Here is a 17441-nt window from a genome sequence, read left to right on the forward strand (position 1 = left end):
TGCCAGAAGCAGATTCCCACACCCACCTCCCTAATCAGGGCCGTGCAGCCCAAAGCCTGAACTAACCCATCCCATGGCTTCCTTCCCTCTTTGGCCCTCCCCTTCTATGTGCTACTTCTTGGCAGGACTCTACCCTCCTAGAAGGCAGCAGAATCCTGTGATCAGCCCAAAGAAGGGTAAATTGAGGCAAGTCTGTACCTCTCCCCATTCCTAACGTCCAAGGGCCCCAGATACCTGAACCAGCTCAGATATCAAGGCCTACCTCTCAGTGATGCTGTCTCAATGCTGGACATAGACAGCTTTTTTAACCTCTTCTTTCCCCTCTTGGCGTTGTAGATGGAGTTAATTCTTTGGACAAGCTGGGTGAGAAAAGCAGGGAGGGTGAGGTAACCCTGGTGAGGTAACCAGTTGCCCCTACTTCCAAGAAGGCTGATTAGTAGCCCATTCCTTCCCTCAGGTGCAAGCTTTCTGCCCTCCTGACACTGGGCCCAGTCCTGGTCTCCCTGCTGCACTGACCCTGAGTGCAGACTGTCTGGTTGCTCTTTACCTCATCCCCTAACTGGTCTCCTGCCCCAATGTGCAACGATGTTAAACTTAGCTCCCTAGAGGAAGGAACTGTGATCAAACTAGACAGGATGGGAGCTTCTGGGTCCCCAGAGTCACTGAACCAAAGGAGACAAAGAGCTCCTCAGACATAATAACAGGAACAAAGATTCGAGCCTTTCCCTCTAGGCTATAACCTGGGGCCCCGACAGGAAGGAGCTAAATTCCCAATATACCCAAGCATTGTTTGCAAGCTAAAAATACCATTTGGCTAAATCCTGCAGCTTTGAGCTGGGGATTTGGGTCTGACTGCCTGTGTGTGCAAATCATTGCTGAAAACTCTCAATTCTGAGAGTCAGAGAAAGGAAGACTCATGTTTGAGTCCTAGGTCCTTCAAAGCCTGGAAGTGTTTAATGCATGCAGAGATCTCCAAATGCACACCCCACACTCACTAATGGGGAGTCTCCTAAAGGACTGGTTTCCATTCATTCAATGGCATAGAGTGCTCCCTGGGGAGAGGCTAGCCTGTCCTTGCCCTAATATCTGTGCACTCATTCATTACTCGTTAATGCATCTTTGGTGGTAAGATAGAGAATTAACCAGATGAAAGAGAAAGGGCCAGTGTGAGGACCCAGAATATATTCAAGGAGAATTGAGGAAGTAGCCCCAGATTAGGGAGGGAGGGAGGGAGGGAGGGAGGGAAGGAAGGAAGGAAGGAAGGAAGGAAGGAAGGAAGGAAGGAAGGAAGGGAGGGAGGGAGGGAGAGAGGGAGGGAGGGAAGAGCTGCCCACCTGCCCACCCACCTGCCCAGCCCCGGTTGGCTCCTCTGGGGAGGCTACCTTGGGAATGCGGCGGGCCCTTCGGCTGGACAGCAGCTCACTTGTGGTGCTGAGGCTGTCCTCATTAAGGCTAGAGGGTGAAGACGGCAGGCTCAGCTGAGCCAGCAGCAGCATGTCGTCATGGCTGTGCCTTTTGGGTAATCGTGGCAGCCGGTGGCTCTTCCTTTCTGACCAGTTCCCACTGCGCAGGGACTGGCTGTTGGGTTTCAGGGACAGCTGGCATGGGAGAGAAGACATGGGAGAGGGGTTCACCACATGCCTTGGCTGGCATCCCTGGCTCCCCCGAATCCCATCCTGGAATTTCCCTCTGCCTGGGTTTCCTCTTTTAAGACCTCAGCTGCTAATCAGCAGGTCAGGGCTAGATTAGATAGATGCTTCTACAAAGGAAGCTGAACCACCTCTGCCAGAAAAAAAGAAAGCAGAGGCTAAGAAAACTGGGCTCTCATCTGAGTGAAAAGATAAGGCCAAGCAGGAATTCTGGGGGCTCCTTGTGAGCTTTGGGGCAAGGCTTAGACTTTGCTCATTATTCAGCCTGGCTGATGGAGCTAGTCTCCCCCCACCCCAACCTCCCACCAACCCCGAGCCCCCAGTCCAGCCCTAAAAGGCTTCTTTAGCACGGGCCATAATCCACATGACAGCCTGGTCCTGCTTACTTCTTCCAAGAAAAACAGAAGGGCTCTGGGCTCTCACTATCTATCAAAGCCTGGCAAGGTGGGCCTCATAGCCAGTTGCCTTCACCCAGCTGCCCCTCCCTGGCCCTGATCTACTCTCTCCATCTAGACCAACACTCCTCCCAACAGGGCACCTTACTCTTCGCAGACCCAGCTCACTGCTAGAAAGGCAGCACCCCTGCCAACTCAGCCTGCCTCCTACCCACTGTCTGCATCTGGAATTCCCTCTCATCACTCTTCAGTTAAGTCCTCCTTCCTCCCGTCCCCCAAGGCCCTCTTCCCACCCAACCAGTCTGGCAACATAAGTTCAGTGGAAGCCTGTTTGAATACAGCACATTAGAAAGGTGACTCTTGTATAAAAATGATTACATCGTTCCAAAACCAGAAGAAATTTCTGTATTCTCTAGCCAATGTTACAAAATATCCAGGTCCCTCCATTTGCAAAGAAAATTCAAATTGCCTGGGTAGGTCCTTTCTCCTGCTTCCTGTCCACCCCAGATAAGGCCAGAATGAGCTAGAGTCTAAGGGCCTCCTTTGACTCCATCTTTTTTCTCATTCTGCCTTCTATCAGTCCTTAAAGATTCATTCTTATTTCCTCCAACACAAGTGGCTCAAGGTCTGGTAGACACGCGTCTAGCTCTCCAAATCTGGTTCTTGGGCCTATGCCTGGCCCCCAAATGCCAGTACTGAGATCATTTCTGCCAGAGCTGCAGAATATCAGGACTCCAACCAGGGCCCCCATCTTTCTGTTACCCACAGAAGGGGAGCAGGAACAATGATAAGACAGGAGGCGGCAGAGGCTCATGCCTTGGTGTTGCAGCTCAGAGCTCAAGCAGTGAAGGGAAGAGCATGGGGCAGGGTGCCCCAAGGGCATGCCTCACTTCCCCGTGAGGATTCTGACATGACATTAGTCCCTGCATGCAGAGGCCTTTCCTGAGGTCACCTCCTTTGTCAAGCACTATGAGGGAAAGAGCGTGAGTGGAAGTGGGCCCAAACCCTGGTGGGACAGGCCTCTCCTGTGGCCCTCACACTGGCTCAAGTCAGGGCTGCAGTTACCTGAGTGGGTGGGTTGTTGTACTTCCTGTCCTGAGGACCCCACATCCTGTGCAAAGAGTCCAAGGAGTTTTCAGACAGTTGCTGGGATTTTCGTCCTGCTCTTCGGCTCTTTAAGTCCACATCCTCGTATGGATTCTCCTTGGGTAGATCTCCTGCAGAGGGGGAGAAGTTAGAGACGGGGAGAAGGGAAGGAGGAAACACACGCACTCACAAATAAACAAGCAGAATTCCTGTGAACCAAAGAGAATGGCTTCTGCCTGGCCCTTTAGCCCATGAGTCATACAGCTGCCCGTCTGCAGTGGGGAGGCTACAAACAGATCCCGGCTCCAAAACCAGAAGCGAACCCCCCCACCCCCACCCCCACTTCAGCTCAGCCTTGTCTGGCCTCTGCTTTATAAATTCAGAGATTGCACAAGACTGGCTCAGCTACCCCTGCCTGCACCCAGCCAGAGGACAAAGCCAACACCAGGCGTCGTTCCTTGGCTCCAGTTCCTCTGCCGTGAAAGCCCGGGAGATATACAGTTCAAGGTAGGAAAGGCTTTCAGAGGTCACCAGGCTGTCCCATTAGCAATGCTCCCTGAAGACCACTCTGCAGGATGGGCATGGAGGAACACTGATGAACTATAAGGAGCAAGGCGCTCCCAGGCTTCCCTCTCAATCACTCTACCATGCACCGCTCTTTCAGGGCAGGTCTACCATCCGGTCCACAGATAACCCCACACCAGAACACTGTCAGTCAAGTAGTGAGATTTCGGTAACGATCTGCTCAACGTACTGCTCTCATTACAGTGTCACTCTAATTCCTCTACTGCTGACCTGGAAAAACAGATTGATCTTCACTCCCCTTTTGGAATAAGCCCTCCTCCTGCTATGACATAGGGAGGTGTGAAAGGCCTGACAGCAGCCTGGGCCTAGGGGTGAGGGTGGGGAGTTTTTGCTTTTCAGGACCAATTCTTAAAACCCTGGCAGTAGGCACTGTACTGTCACTACAAGCAAACCTTGGGAAGTTGACAGCACAGTCCCTGCCCATAAAAGCAACTCCTACCCATAGCCATACCTGCCTACCTCTTTCCCTACAACCATACCTGGACGTGGCTACACTCCAATAACATCATGAGCCAGGTCAGTCCTGGCTCAAGCCTGCAACGGATCTGTGGGCACTGTGAGTGAATACAGCCCTCTGCTCCTCTTTTCCTTGTCTTTCCATATCCTTCCTGCCACATCAATGCCCCTGTCTGGGACGTGGGACCTACGCACCAGTGACCAGCATTAGGCTGTGCTGGGGGTAGCATACATGAAAAGAACAGGCCTCACTCCTCTTTTCCCTGGTCAGCACCAGAATGGAGCCTAGTGACTGCTGAGCCCTGCAGATGCCTGGATGTGCCTCACACCCGGGAGGAGTTCAAATACCACTTCTCAGGGAGCAGGCAGAATAAAGAGCCATATGATTAGAAACAAGGCCACTGACAGTGTAAGCTTTCCTAGGATGGAACACAAAAGAAAAACTAATCCCTATATGCTTACAGAATTCTCAGTTTCCCCCAAACTGGGGGAATCTACAGTTACCCCCCTCAAATCCCCCAGACTGGGGGATCTATTTATTATTATCATGAAAAACCACAATGAATTTAGGAAATGCATTCAACAGAGGTAGGGGGAGGGAAGAGATGTGAAGGAAGGGTGCCATGGGAGCAACGCGAATCTCTTGAACTTGAGTCAAGAATGGGTCAAGAAAGGATTTGGGACTGGATGAAGTGATTCCGAGCACCACGCAGAGTCCCCAGCAATTGAGCGGAGTTTTCCTGTAACACAGTCATGCTATGAATATGACTTGTCTCCATTCCAGAGTCCTGACTAAGCAGAGCTGGCCCAGCAACCCTGCCTCAAGAAGCCAAGTATCAAACCTGGCATCCAGCCTACCCTACTCTAGGCACTTAGAGAGGAGTCAGGAGAGACTCAGTACTTCTTGGTCTCCCTCCAAAGTATATTCTGTATTGATGAGGTGGGTGGATCAAGGAATCAAGAATGCCAGGACACAATCTTTCTGATAGTGGGAAACAGGACCAGAGCATCACTGCTCAGATGGGGGCAGGAAGAACATTTATTCCAAGCTCATCAAATCCAAACTGCCTTGACCTGGATGACCAGCCAAAGTCCTTATCATCATCCCTCAAACCAACAGGATGACCTTGTCTCTCAAGTCCTTTAGATCAGAGTTTCTCCAAACTACTGACATTTGGGGCTGGGAAATTCTTGTTGTGGTGGTAGCCTTTCCTGTGCATTTGTAGGATGTTCAGCAGCAACCCTGGCCTCAATCCACTAGATGACAGTAGCACCACCTCTGTTGTAATAACCAGAAATGTCTCCAGACACTCTCAAATGTCCCCTGAGCAGATGGATAAATGCACGGATGGGTGAATGGATGGATGAATGTATGGAAGTAAGGAGGGAGGGAGGGAGGGAGGGAGGGAGGGAAGGAAGGAAGGAAGGAAGGGTGGGTGGGTGGATGGCTGAAATTACTCCCCTGCCCCATTAAGAACGACTGCTTTAGACAGATGTTTCTAAACTTCCTAATAGATTCTGAGTGCCATGACATGACTCCCAACACAAACCCTCTTTCCTCCATCCTTCCCTCATTCCTTTCTTCTCCCTCTCACCTTCCTTCTCTTCCTTCTTTCTTCCCCAAGAATCAGAGCCTTGAAAACTGATATAAAATCCAAAGCTCTCAGAAATAGATATAAGGGACTGAGGTCCAGGGAAGTAATAGAAGTACAATGTTGATACACATCAGTGACAAGAAAACAGTTGGGAACACCAGGGTCTCAATACTAGTATTGCCTCTGGAAACAAAATTTCAGGAAAGCCTCAATGCCCCTCCTGTCTTCCCAGCCTTAACACCAGCTTCTTTCTTCTTCAGCAATGCTTAAAATCTTCTCTGATATAAGCAGGCCACTAATCCCTTCTCCAGGAAATGACTGCTGGCCCAAGCCCTGCCTCCCTACCCTTAGCTGGGCCTTCACAGCCCTAGTTCACCTGCTACTCTTGACTTCCAAGACTGTTTCTGGCCACTGTTTTGGAACTGTCTCAGGGGACATACCCCCAGTCATTTTTTCCAGGGACTAAGGGTGCCCAGGGGATGGGAATATGCAGAGACCAAGCAGGCCCTGAGTAGAACCACACCTGAACCTGCCAAGAGAAAATTAACCCCGAAGCAATGGCTCAGAATTGGGAGAGGAGGAGGGTTGGGGAAAAGGGCTCCGAACTCCCTCTGGGGAAACAAGACAACAGCAAGGCTGGAGAAGCTACAGCTGAGTGAGTATGGGAAAGATTTAGCAGGGGCATGGGTGGGAGACAGGAAGCCTGGTAGACACCAGACTTTTACCTGCATTCCCACTCACACAGCTTCCTCAAGGGTGGTCCTCACCACAATGCCCTAGGAGTGGGAAAAGAGGTAGGCCCTCTTCCCCAGAAGCCTGGACCTGAGCAGCCCCATCACATCAAGCCCAGCTGGGGAAGCCAGAGGTCTCAGCCCTTTCCAGCTTTGCTGATGAGATATGGAACAAGGGCATCGCCAAGAATTTCTGCTTTGCACTGTTTTAAAGGGGCTTGTCAGAGACCAAACTTATCACACTGATCCTCTCAAAGGAAGAAACCCACCCCACCCACCCAGCCCTGCCCCTATTTCTCCCCACAGCAACTTTGGTCATTAACCACATGTACCAAACAGCACTCACTCCACACACACACACACACACACACACACACACACACACACACACACACACTGGAAGAACCAGTTAGGGACGAAATGTGTGTGAATATGCATAGGCACTGAGAATTTCTCCCAACACAATCCTAAGCTTCCTGACCACACCCTGATTAGGGCCCAGTCTACAGCTTCCCTGTCAAAACCTCTCCTGTTTTGAACCAGCTGTTTCTCCTGGTTCTCAGCTTCTTCCCCTCCTTCCCAAGGTGGAGAGAGGGCCAGGATAAAGGCCCAAATCCCCCACAACACACTCTGGGTTGCAGCCTCAATGCTGTTAGGTGCCCTATGTTCCTTACTACCTTCCTGCCTGGGGACAAATAAGAGAAGAAGGCAGAAAGAACAGAGGTTCAAAACGCTTTGCAGTCAGGCTAACTGGCTCTGTCCCCAGCTCCCATCCCGTTCAAGTTCCTGGAAACTCTCCCTCAGCCCCAACTAGCTGATGGGAGTGGGAACCTCTGCAGGAATGCAGTCCAGGCTCCCTGGTCAGGCGCCGAGGCCACTCCACATAACTCCCTAACAAGCTGCTTCCTTGGGTGCATTTTTAAGTGTCAGGCTCAAAATGCAAATGATTATAAGGCTTTGTAGAATAGCAGCATCTTCAGGGGCAGATGTCAAATTGGACAGGCGAGAATTAACAGCCCCAGAAAGCAAAAAGACAGTAACTTTATTTTTGAACCCCTCTATTGCAAATTAGCAGGATAAACCTCAGCCTGTTTTGGAATATCCCACCACAGGTCCCCAGGCATCATGCCTGGTGTGGGCAGGAGGCCAGCAAATTCCCTGAGGCCCCTCATTCAAGTCCACTGCTCACAGAGAAGACATGTTAGTTTCTGGGCCAACTGATACTCAACCTCTAACAGACCAGAAACTCCAATCCAATCAACTGGTCCCCAAGATGGAGATTTAACGTGGGTGCTCCCTGCCCCCCGCCGGCCCCATTATCACACACCCAAAACAAAGCTTTGTCTGTCACTGTGCAAGCAAGGCAACATAAGAGTTCGTTAATCCAAACAGAACCAGAAACGACCTTAACCTCATAGAGCACAGGCTGGGCCAAGAACAGAGAGAAGGCTCCTGGGAAGTCCTAGGCACTGGTCAATCCCAGGCAAAAAGTGAAACTGACATTCAGAGTTCAGCAACAAAGGCCCTGGTGAAGCCTCTGGGGGGGGGGGGGGGGTCCAAATTCTTGGGCCTGTCTCCTGGGAAGGAGAAGGGGATAAATCAACCAGAATCTGAGAGAGATATTCTCTCTTGTACTTCCCTCTAGCCTCCCTGGTCAAATCTAGAAATTCAGACAGCACTGTTGTGGGGGATACAAAGGAGGAAGCCATATCCAGGGCACTGAACTAACTACACCCACACCCCACAAAGCAGAAGCAAAACCCAGGTGTCTGGGTCACTCCCCTGCCTTCCCTCTAACACTTTCCTGAGTACTCCTCCCATACTCTCTGCATGATGCTCCAAAGATCCAGAAGCCAGGTGAGCAGCTAAGGAATACACCCTAATTCCAACCTCATCCCATACCAGCCCTTACCCCCAGCTCTAACTCACACATTCAAGAAGCATCCAAGCTGCTCCTATATTTCTTTGCCTCCTCATACAACATCCCAAAGTGGCAGTAAGTCCCCTCTACTAAGTGAAGAGACTGAGACCCAGACATACTTGCCTCTCTCTCCCTCTTCTCCCTAACCTGACCTAAGAAGGCCCAGAGAACAGTTCTGTTTCCTAGGACAGTGCCCCTCAGATTCTCATCTCCCCCTGTACCACCAGATATGGTCCCCAAACAAGCCCAGACAGAGCCTTGGATCATGGAACTCTGCACAGGGAGAGATGGTTGAAGCATCTCTTTCTCTTATTTCAGTTCAGCTGATACAAAACATTTCCCCGCCTGAAATGACAGGACAGCACAGAAGGGCTGCAAAGCCTCCTCAGAGAAAGAGGATCACAGTGTGGGCAGTGCCTGGTCTACTGGGGGAGGGGGGTTAAGAACCATAGCCTCCTTGACCCACTGCAGCAGCCACACTGGGTGCTCTGGAGGGCCCTGGGCAGCAATAACACATTCTGGTTTCTTCTAAGCTACAGGAAACAGAAATGTATCCTGAAACTGGAGTGGGGAGGAAAATGGGGATATGGAGCTGATCCCCACAGGTCTTGACCTCAACTCTGGGTGACTATATGTACAATGCTTTTTCCCAGGGTTAAGAGAAAAGGCCTCCCTCTCTAAACCCTTTTGCTATTCTAGGGACCTCAATCCCACAGTATTCCTGTTATGACCTAATTTTGGATGGCTATATACTATATATTCTGCTCCTGGGGAAGCAGGATGCCTATGTGGATCCAAGCACTGCTGCTATTTCCCCAGAAATGCTGGCCCAGCAAGTTATCAGGAGAAAACTATGAAACTGGTGGCAAAGATCAAATGAGGGAATAGACGACCCCCTCTTCCTAAGATTCTCTAGTCTTAGGAGAATCTGGAGGGTTCTCCATTAGGGCCGTTTTTCTCTCTAATATGTTAACTAAGAACTTTCAAGGGTCTCCAGCCTCAAGGCCTAACACAGAGATGAGACAGAGCCAGAGATGAGAGAGGAGGGGTCAAGTGCACAAGCACACTGCTTCTCTTGAGTGACACTCACACATACTTTACTCCAACAAAACTGAAGCCCCACTAAAGAGAATGAGACCAGGATTCAAATGAAAGCCCAAAATAAACCCAACGCAGCCTAGACTACCGGTTTTTTGTTGACCCTGGAACACAAGTTTGCCAACACCAAGTCCTCCCAGTTGTTGAAGGACAATTCTCCATGGTATTTTACATTTCTGACTTTTGAGCAAGGGGAAGGACCCATCCAGACTGTCTTTTCAAAGATGTATAGCAAACAACCTCAGAAGGTAGAGATAGTGTCTTCCTCCAGGGCAGAGGCAGGTTTGTTTCCTGGCCAGAATAATAAAAACAAGACCTCCTTGTGGGGCAAAGGTTGGGCATGTTTGCTAGCCACCCCCTGGAAAGACTGGGGTTCCTTCAGCCTGAAGTTCCTCCTGGCACACAGACCCACATGTAAGTGCAGGTTCAACCTGGACCTCCTCCACACTGCCTCATGGGACCTGGGAGCAAGGGGACCCATGTGCTGCCTGCTGTGCCATGAGTAATAAAGTCCTTTGACTGTGATCCAAGAGTCTTGTGTCTTCGGCCAGCATCTGTGAAGCCAGGGAAGGCTAAACTTGTTAGTATGCAAGCAGAATAAAATCCCAGATGCTTTCTTGACACCATTTACTTTAAGAGAAAGTAGAAGAGATACATATTAAGGACCAGGCACTGTGCTAGGTACTCTGATATACATTTTATCTCATTGAATCCTAACAATAATCCTTTGAGGTATTATTATTATTATTGTTGTTGTTGTTGTTGTTGTTGTTAACGTATCATCATAACTTTATAAGAGGAAACAGGCCTCAGAAACGTGATTTGCCTAAGATTACACAGCTAAGGAAGGACACACAGCTAAGGAAGCCTTCTGAAAATAAAAGGAATGATATGGTTTTCCCCTTACTGTGGTCCCAGAAGCCCTTTCAGTTTCAGTTCATTCAAGGTCAGGCTTTAATCTCTTAGCTGCTCAGTCTTTTCCAAGATGTTTCCCCTGATGCCCATTTTCTTGAAAAGTTCCAGAAGCTGGGCCATGTCTGCCCCCAGTGAATGAAGTGGAACCTGGGAGTGTCCCTCCTGTTCCTGTTCTGCAGTCCCCAGAGATAAGCCAGCCCGCCACCTCTACCACAGCTTACCCACAATATCTTCATAGGCATTTTCTTCTAAAGTGCTTTTGGATCCAAACTTGGGTTGGCTCTCAGTACCATTCTCAGTGGGAGAAGAGGGGTACAGGGACTGGAGACTGGATGCATCCTCAAACTCAAAGGATTTTCTGTGGATAACAAGAGCATGGGTCATTTCAGCAGAACTAGATTCCAACCGCCTCATTGGGGGAATGGCCATGGGCAACAGCAAAGACCAGAGGTCCTCCTCACAAACCAGCTACCAAGCAATGTATCAAGGTGGATCCAAACTTACCATTCAAATGAGGAGATAAATGATCTGAGAGACCCCAGCCTCGGTGCCTGCTAATCATACCAGTAACAAATCCCACAGCTAAAAAGGGTGCGATGTGTCAGATGCTATGTCAAACACCTTGCACATGGACCTCATTAATCTTCACAATGCTGCTACTAGCTATTGTGCCATTTTATGAATAAGGAGATGGAGGCTCAGGGAGATGAAGTGACAAGTGGCCGGACTCACCGAGGCTGTCTGACTCCAGGGTCTGAGCTTTTAACCTGGGCCTCCAAGCCCCGGAGCCTATCATCCTTGTGAAGTATCTGCCAGTACCACAGAATGGAGTGCCTGTTCAGCCTCTGGAGCCTCCATTATGCCCGCATCCTAGCAAGCGCTCCTGCTCTGAACAGGTAGTAAGGGCTCAACAGTGGATGGGTGATGCCCAGGGCTGTTTGGGGGTCAGGGAATCAGGTGGTGATAGGTGCATCGTTAGAAGAGGAAGGGCTGAGACCTCCAAACAAATCATACCACTTCTGAGGTGGAACAAGGAGGGCAATTTGCAGCCAGAAGCTACTTCCAAGACCCAGCTTCCCTTGAGCTAGTCAGCTGCTCCTTTCCATACTGCAAATAGCCATCCCCTCTACTACAGAATTTCAAAACCACGGTTTGTTAGCTCCTCAGATAGCTTGAGCCCACAGTACTCTCTACTCCTCTCCTCCGTTATCTAAGACTTGACCCTAGCTGCGTCCTCTCCCTCTCCAAGGCAGGTCCCAGCAGACTCCTGGCGGGGTGGGGAGGGGGAGAAAGGAAAGATACTGACTGAAGACCTCCTCCCATCCATTAACACCTCCCTCTTCTTTTGGTTACCATTAGATATTTCAGCCTTTCTCTCTTGTTTAATGAACAACTTCTCAGAGTCTTGGGGTGCAAGTCAAGGACTAAAGGTGTCCTAAAAGCCACATTCTGTTCTCAGCTTGCCTAGCTATTCTGTAGCACTTGACACAGCTGAACACTCTACACCGGCACCCTCCTCCCTTCACCTCCATGACACAGTCAACAGCTTCTTTGGCAATTAGTTTTCAGGTTCATGTGAGGGATATACCTTTTCCACTTGCCTTTTAAATGCCAGAGTCTCTCAGAGTTCTGTCTTCAGGATTCTTTCTCTCACTCTGTGCTCTCTGGGAGCCAAATACTGATGGCCATTGCTATATCTACCATTCCTACTATGATGGCTCCCAAGTCTGTCTCTGACCTAGACTTCTGACCCACTTAAATATCCAATGATTAAATGCAGTGGTTCCTGAATGTTGGCTCACAGATACTGGCGGTCTGAGATCAAGCTTTCATTAACATATATACTGTGAGGTCAACATCTTTTGCAGATAGTTCTCAAATATACAGATATACAAATCATGTTCAGCCAAATTACCCTTGAAAATCCCTCAGGAAGATACCACATTGAAGACCAACACACACTGTCTTTAATTAAGACTAATATAGTCAGTTTCTCCACAGATTTATTTTTAACAGATTTCTTTCTTTCTTTTCTTTTTTTTTTGGGGGGGTTGAATACCAAAAGAAATACTTGGTTGGATTTTTTAAATAAAAAATTGTTACATATAAGAATCATGCCTGACACAACCAAAACAAACTTACCATCTCATGCTCCTTCAGGGAATATGCCACTGTGTGAATAGGCAAATAAAAGAACTTACACTTTTTGAATGGTCTCTCTTTTTTTCCAAGAGCACAGATTTTTTAATTTGCTATGTTAATTATTATGTGAAGTGACTCCACCATATATGGTATATGTGTGTGTATATATTATATATAAATGTAACATGTACAGGAGTATGTGTTAAACCTTCGGGCTGATATACTCTCCCACATCCCCTTTTCCACCTAGCTAACTGCTTTTTTGTTCTTCTAAATTTAGCTCAACAACTCCCTCTATAAGGAGGCTTCCCGCACTCCCCTGTCTAACTTAGCTGCCTCTTCCTCTGGGTCTCTGTAGCATCCTACACTGACATGGATCGTGTCACATAGAGCATCTAGGATTTATCTGTGATCTACCTCCTGTACCACATCAAGAATGGAAGAATAGAAGAACCGTATCTTATTTGACCCTGTGTCCCCTTATCCAGTACAAGGTTTAGTGCATGGCAGGCTCTAGATGGGTATTTATAGAAATGGATAAATCAGAACAAAGCAAACACTCCTGGCAGGCTGTTAAAGTCTTGAGAGCCAGTAAGCATGTTGGGGTAAGCCAAAACATAGGATTACCCTTAGCCCAGGGCTCTTCTGGCCCATGCACCTGAAACTTTCTGATGTCTTCCTCTCATGGCTGAGCAGGTATCTATATGATGGTATCCCTGAATGATATGCTGGGTGTAGCCTGAAGTATTAGACCCAACTGAAGAACCCCGAGAAGTAAAATAAGCCCAAATGCCATCTGACTTTGGGTTAGAAGAGAAAGGCAGTGAGGGAGAAGGAGACAGGCTTTTCTAAGGAGGCGGGCTCCTGCCTACCCCAATTCAGAGAATAAGGTGTCTGTCAACTTTCACAACCCTAGCAGCTCCAGTGCCCAGTCAGTCACTTATAATTGTGGAGACAGCCCAGGTAGTCCAGGGTCAAGAATGCTGAGACTGAGCAGGAAGCTAATGACAGTGTCAGGACAGGCCATTCTTGAACATGGCCAAAAAAACAGTAAAATATTCTTTGACACATTTTCCATCAGTCTCCCCTTTCACGATCCAAGGATCTCTTCTTCCTAAAGGCCCAGGATCCCTAAATGGCCAGGCAGCCCTCAGGAGAGAGAAAATCATCTTAAATGTATTGATGCTACTATGTTAATGGCAACATGCAGTATTCAGATAGTGATTCCCTCAAGGAAATAAGTTTCTAATGCTGGCATTTCAGGTAGTCATGAGACTAAGATCCTACGTTCCTCAAAGGACTGCCCATTCTATCTAAAAATAAGGTGGTCCTACCTTTCCCACAAGGACCAAGGCAGTTCCAACAGGGCTCAAGACGTAGCCCAACTCTCCCCCCAAGGCCAAATCCAGCCCACACCTTCAGTAGACAGCATTTGGAAGAAGCATTTTCATCCTCCCACTCACGTTTATGTATCCTTATCCTGCAAGAGCAGAACAATTTCTTTTTCACCTAATTGATGTCACCACCTGACAATTACTCACTGCTTCAGGATCCATGAAGCACTTCTGACTGTGACCCACAACTACAGTCTGCTTTCACATCTTCCATCTAAAAGAAAGCCACAGTACCTGGCTGTGAAGACACTGGAGGAACATTCATTACCTGCTCTGGGACTTGCGGTGACCACGTGTGTCCTTCTTGGGTCTCCGGGTGACTGGTGGGGCTGGGGTGGAGGGCAGGGGGGGTGGAGCAGCAGGTGTGGGCGAAGGAGGTAGACCATTGCTTGGCTTACTCTTGGGATTCTTGTCAGCCTCATATTCAAAGGTGCGCTTGGGTTTGGGAACAGGGTTCACAGCGGGATCAAGGGAGCTCTTTGATGGCAGCAGCTGGGAGCTCAGGCTATTTCCCGGGGTCCCTGGCTTAGTGGAGCCACTGCCTTCTCTCTCCAGGGGTGGGCCTGCCTCCCCCCCAACTCCAGCCACTCCTCCTGCCCGGTTGCCAGTGCTCACACTCGTGCTCCCTGTCAGTTCCTCCAAGGTTCCCAAGGTCCCAGTCTTCCTTTTCCCTCGGTCTACACTGTAGCAGCTGCTGGGGAGCTGGGGGAGTCCCCGGCCTGGCTGCTCCTTCAGGGCCTGTTCAATTTTCTGGATCCGACTCAGCACTGCTGAGCTCTCTTTCCTACTGCCATGCCCCCTGAGGAAGGCACTGGGCTCACTCCGGCCTGCCCGTCTCTCTAGCCGGTAGAAAGAGTCCCGGACAGGGAGCGCCTCTCCCTCCTCCTCGGTCTCAGGGTAGGAACACTCTGAGAAGGTCCTGCTCATCCTCCGGAGGCCCTTGAAATCGAAGGTTTTTTCTGAGCTGCAGGGGGATGGCGCCACGCTGGGACAGCCTTCACTGACCGCCCACTCGCCCCCAGAGCCCTCCCGCTTCTCCCCACACATGCTCATCCTGGGTGAAGCCTCTCGGCGACCCTCCCATGCTGAGATCTTCTCCCGGATGCCCAGGCTATGGGCACGGTTGCCAGTGCGGTTCAGAAAGGAGCTCCGTGAGCCGGTTCCCGGCCCCAGGGATGGGGTGCTCTGGGCAAGGGGGAGGCAAGCAGCTACTCCCTCTACATCCTGGGCTGCCCCTTGGACATTCTCCTTCTGGTCCTCTCTCTTGCACACTGAAGGGCTTCTGTCCAAATAACTGAAGTTGGTGGCCTTGAGAGGACAGATGGGTGGTGAAGTGTCTGGGGAGTGAGCTTGAGGATTTGGGGGTGAAAGATCACGGGGGTGCCAGTCCTTGAGGAGCAGCCGGGAGCTGGAGCGGCTTGGGTACCTGCAGGCTGACGTTTCACTATCACTGAATGGGTAGATGGGACTCCTTGGTGGGGAGAGAACTGGAGGTGGAGAGACTGACTGAGACCTAAAACCAACAAAAACAAAAACAAAAACAAAAACAAAAACAAAAACAAAAGGAAAAGAAGAGAAAATGGCAGTGAGTGGCCCGACAACCAGAGGTATGGTGTTACATTTGTAGAGAGCTAAGTAACTCTTCCTACAGGACGTTCAAGCTCAAAGTACTCTATTCAAGTAATACACCCCCAAAGCCATCCTCAAGGAAAGGAACAGCTCCTTATCCACAGCAGGCCAAACTCAATGGGTCTCTCTGCCCAGTTCAAGCCCAGAGACCCTGAGTACCATCTGGAGCAGAAGCCAGCTCTGTGTCAGGTGAGAGGATCCCCAGAATCTACATCTGCCAACTAGAGCACAGTAAGGCCAGTGGTGTCTGCAAAATATTTAGCAATCGGCCCTCTGAAAGACAAAGCACAGATCTGTAATGTTTGCCAACTTCCATGGTATAAATATTCCTATTGTGGCTGATTTTAAGCTACCAACATGACCTCACTGAATGTGACATTGGGAAGAAATGCTAGTGATCAGTTCTCAGGAGCTGCTAGAAAGCATCCCCAGCACACTACTTCCTGCACTGCCCCAAATATACACCCAAGCGCTTTGATCTGTCTCTTTAACAAAGCCCTGTCTCCCCTGAGACTTCTGTTACCACCACAACATATGCAGCTCAGCTTGAGTCCTGACCAGAATTCAGATCTCCGAAGGTCTCAAAAGGATCAGAAGGGTCCCTCAAGAAAGAGTCCTCTTGGCCCTGTCAGTGAGGATGCCCATGGGGAAAGGAGGCCAGCTCCTCAGGCAGCTCTACCTTCCAGCGGTGGCATCCCTTCAAACAAGCACTGGCCACTTCTAGCTCTAAATCCACACATAGATCTTATCAGATATGAGGAATAGTTCTAAATAATACATACTGTTAACTCATTTAGTCTTCACAAAAACTCTATATAATAATTATTGTTTATTATTATCTTCATTTTACAAATGAAAAACACTGAAGCCCAGAAAGGCTAAATATCTCATCCAAGGCCCCTCAGCTAGTGAGGAGGGAAGCCAGGACAGGAATTTACGGTATATGATGTGGCCCCCTCTGAAGACGAAGCAGTGGCCTCTGCCATCTTTGTCAACTACCTAGGCTCCAGGACATAACTCGGCAGGAACCCTCACAGCACTGGGCACAGCCCTGTCTCAAACAGTGCATTTATAAGGATCAGGGACCTCTTCCCCCTCAAGACCTCTAGACCTCTCCCCTACTAGACCACGATTTCTTCCAGGTGGAAGGACACATCCTCAGTATCTGTAAGGTGCTCAGGGAATGAAGGACAAATAAAGAAACAAAAAGGTAAAGGTGAGCTTATTGACAAGAACCATGAGAGGACTATCTTTTCAGTTCACTGTCAACTTCCAGCCTTCTTCTCAAACAATTTTAGTTCAAAGACAGCAGGGTTTTTGCCAACGCCACATGCTACAAAGGTCTACCTGACCCTAACACCATGGGCCTTAAAGCCGGGCAGTAGCCTCACAGGCTCCAGAGTCCCATGCCATCCACAGGAAGGCAGCCAGCTGCCCTCAAGCCAGCCTGCTGTCACTGCTTGCTCACACACAGAAAACTGTAGCTTGGGTGAGTCAGGGATTGGCCGACAATTCCCTGTTGGGTCATAGCCTCTGGCTGCCCCCGATCAACAGGAAACCTCAACATGCTTAAGTTGTTTTTAAAAGGGCAAGTCAAACAAGAGCCATCCCACGTGTACATGGGCACAGATGAGAGAAATTCAGTGCCCAGCCAAGCCAATGACCAAAGAGACTCTGCTCAGTAAGGATGTGTGAAAAGAATAAGCCTCAGCGCTCCCTAGAGTAGGCAGCAGCAGGGCAATGTGCCAAGCTTGAGCCTGGGGAGATCCCAACCTACTCACAATCGAGGGAGGCCTGAAGTCCCTCATTTATTTCACAGAACCATGGATACAGAAGGCCATCAGT

General features: G+C 49.5%; 1 protein-coding gene across 7 annotated transcripts in view; it reads right to left on the minus strand.

Moving 5' to 3' along the window:
* Positions 1-17441, minus strand: part of DENND2B (DENN domain containing 2B) — a 185499-nt gene that overhangs the window by 18936 nt on the left and 149122 nt on the right. For 6 of the 7 annotated variants that reach the window (XM_043580583.1, XM_043580580.1, XM_043580578.1 and 3 more), the window contains 5 exons: positions 14236-15480; positions 10653-10789; positions 3110-3261; positions 1383-1598; positions 263-359 (listed from right to left, as the gene is read on the minus strand). In XM_043580583.1, the coding sequence (XP_043436518.1) occupies positions 263-359; positions 1383-1598; positions 3110-3261; positions 10653-10789; positions 14236-15480 (1847 nt within the window). The remainder of the gene's footprint in view (positions 1-262; positions 360-1382; positions 1599-3109; positions 3262-10652; positions 10790-14235; positions 15481-17441) is intronic. The other variant, XM_043580585.1, reaches the window with a different exon arrangement.

The sequence above is a fragment of the Prionailurus bengalensis genome, chromosome D1 (genome assembly GCF_016509475.1).
Source record: "Prionailurus bengalensis isolate Pbe53 chromosome D1, Fcat_Pben_1.1_paternal_pri, whole genome shotgun sequence".
NCBI lineage: Eukaryota > Metazoa > Chordata > Mammalia > Carnivora > Felidae > Prionailurus > Prionailurus bengalensis.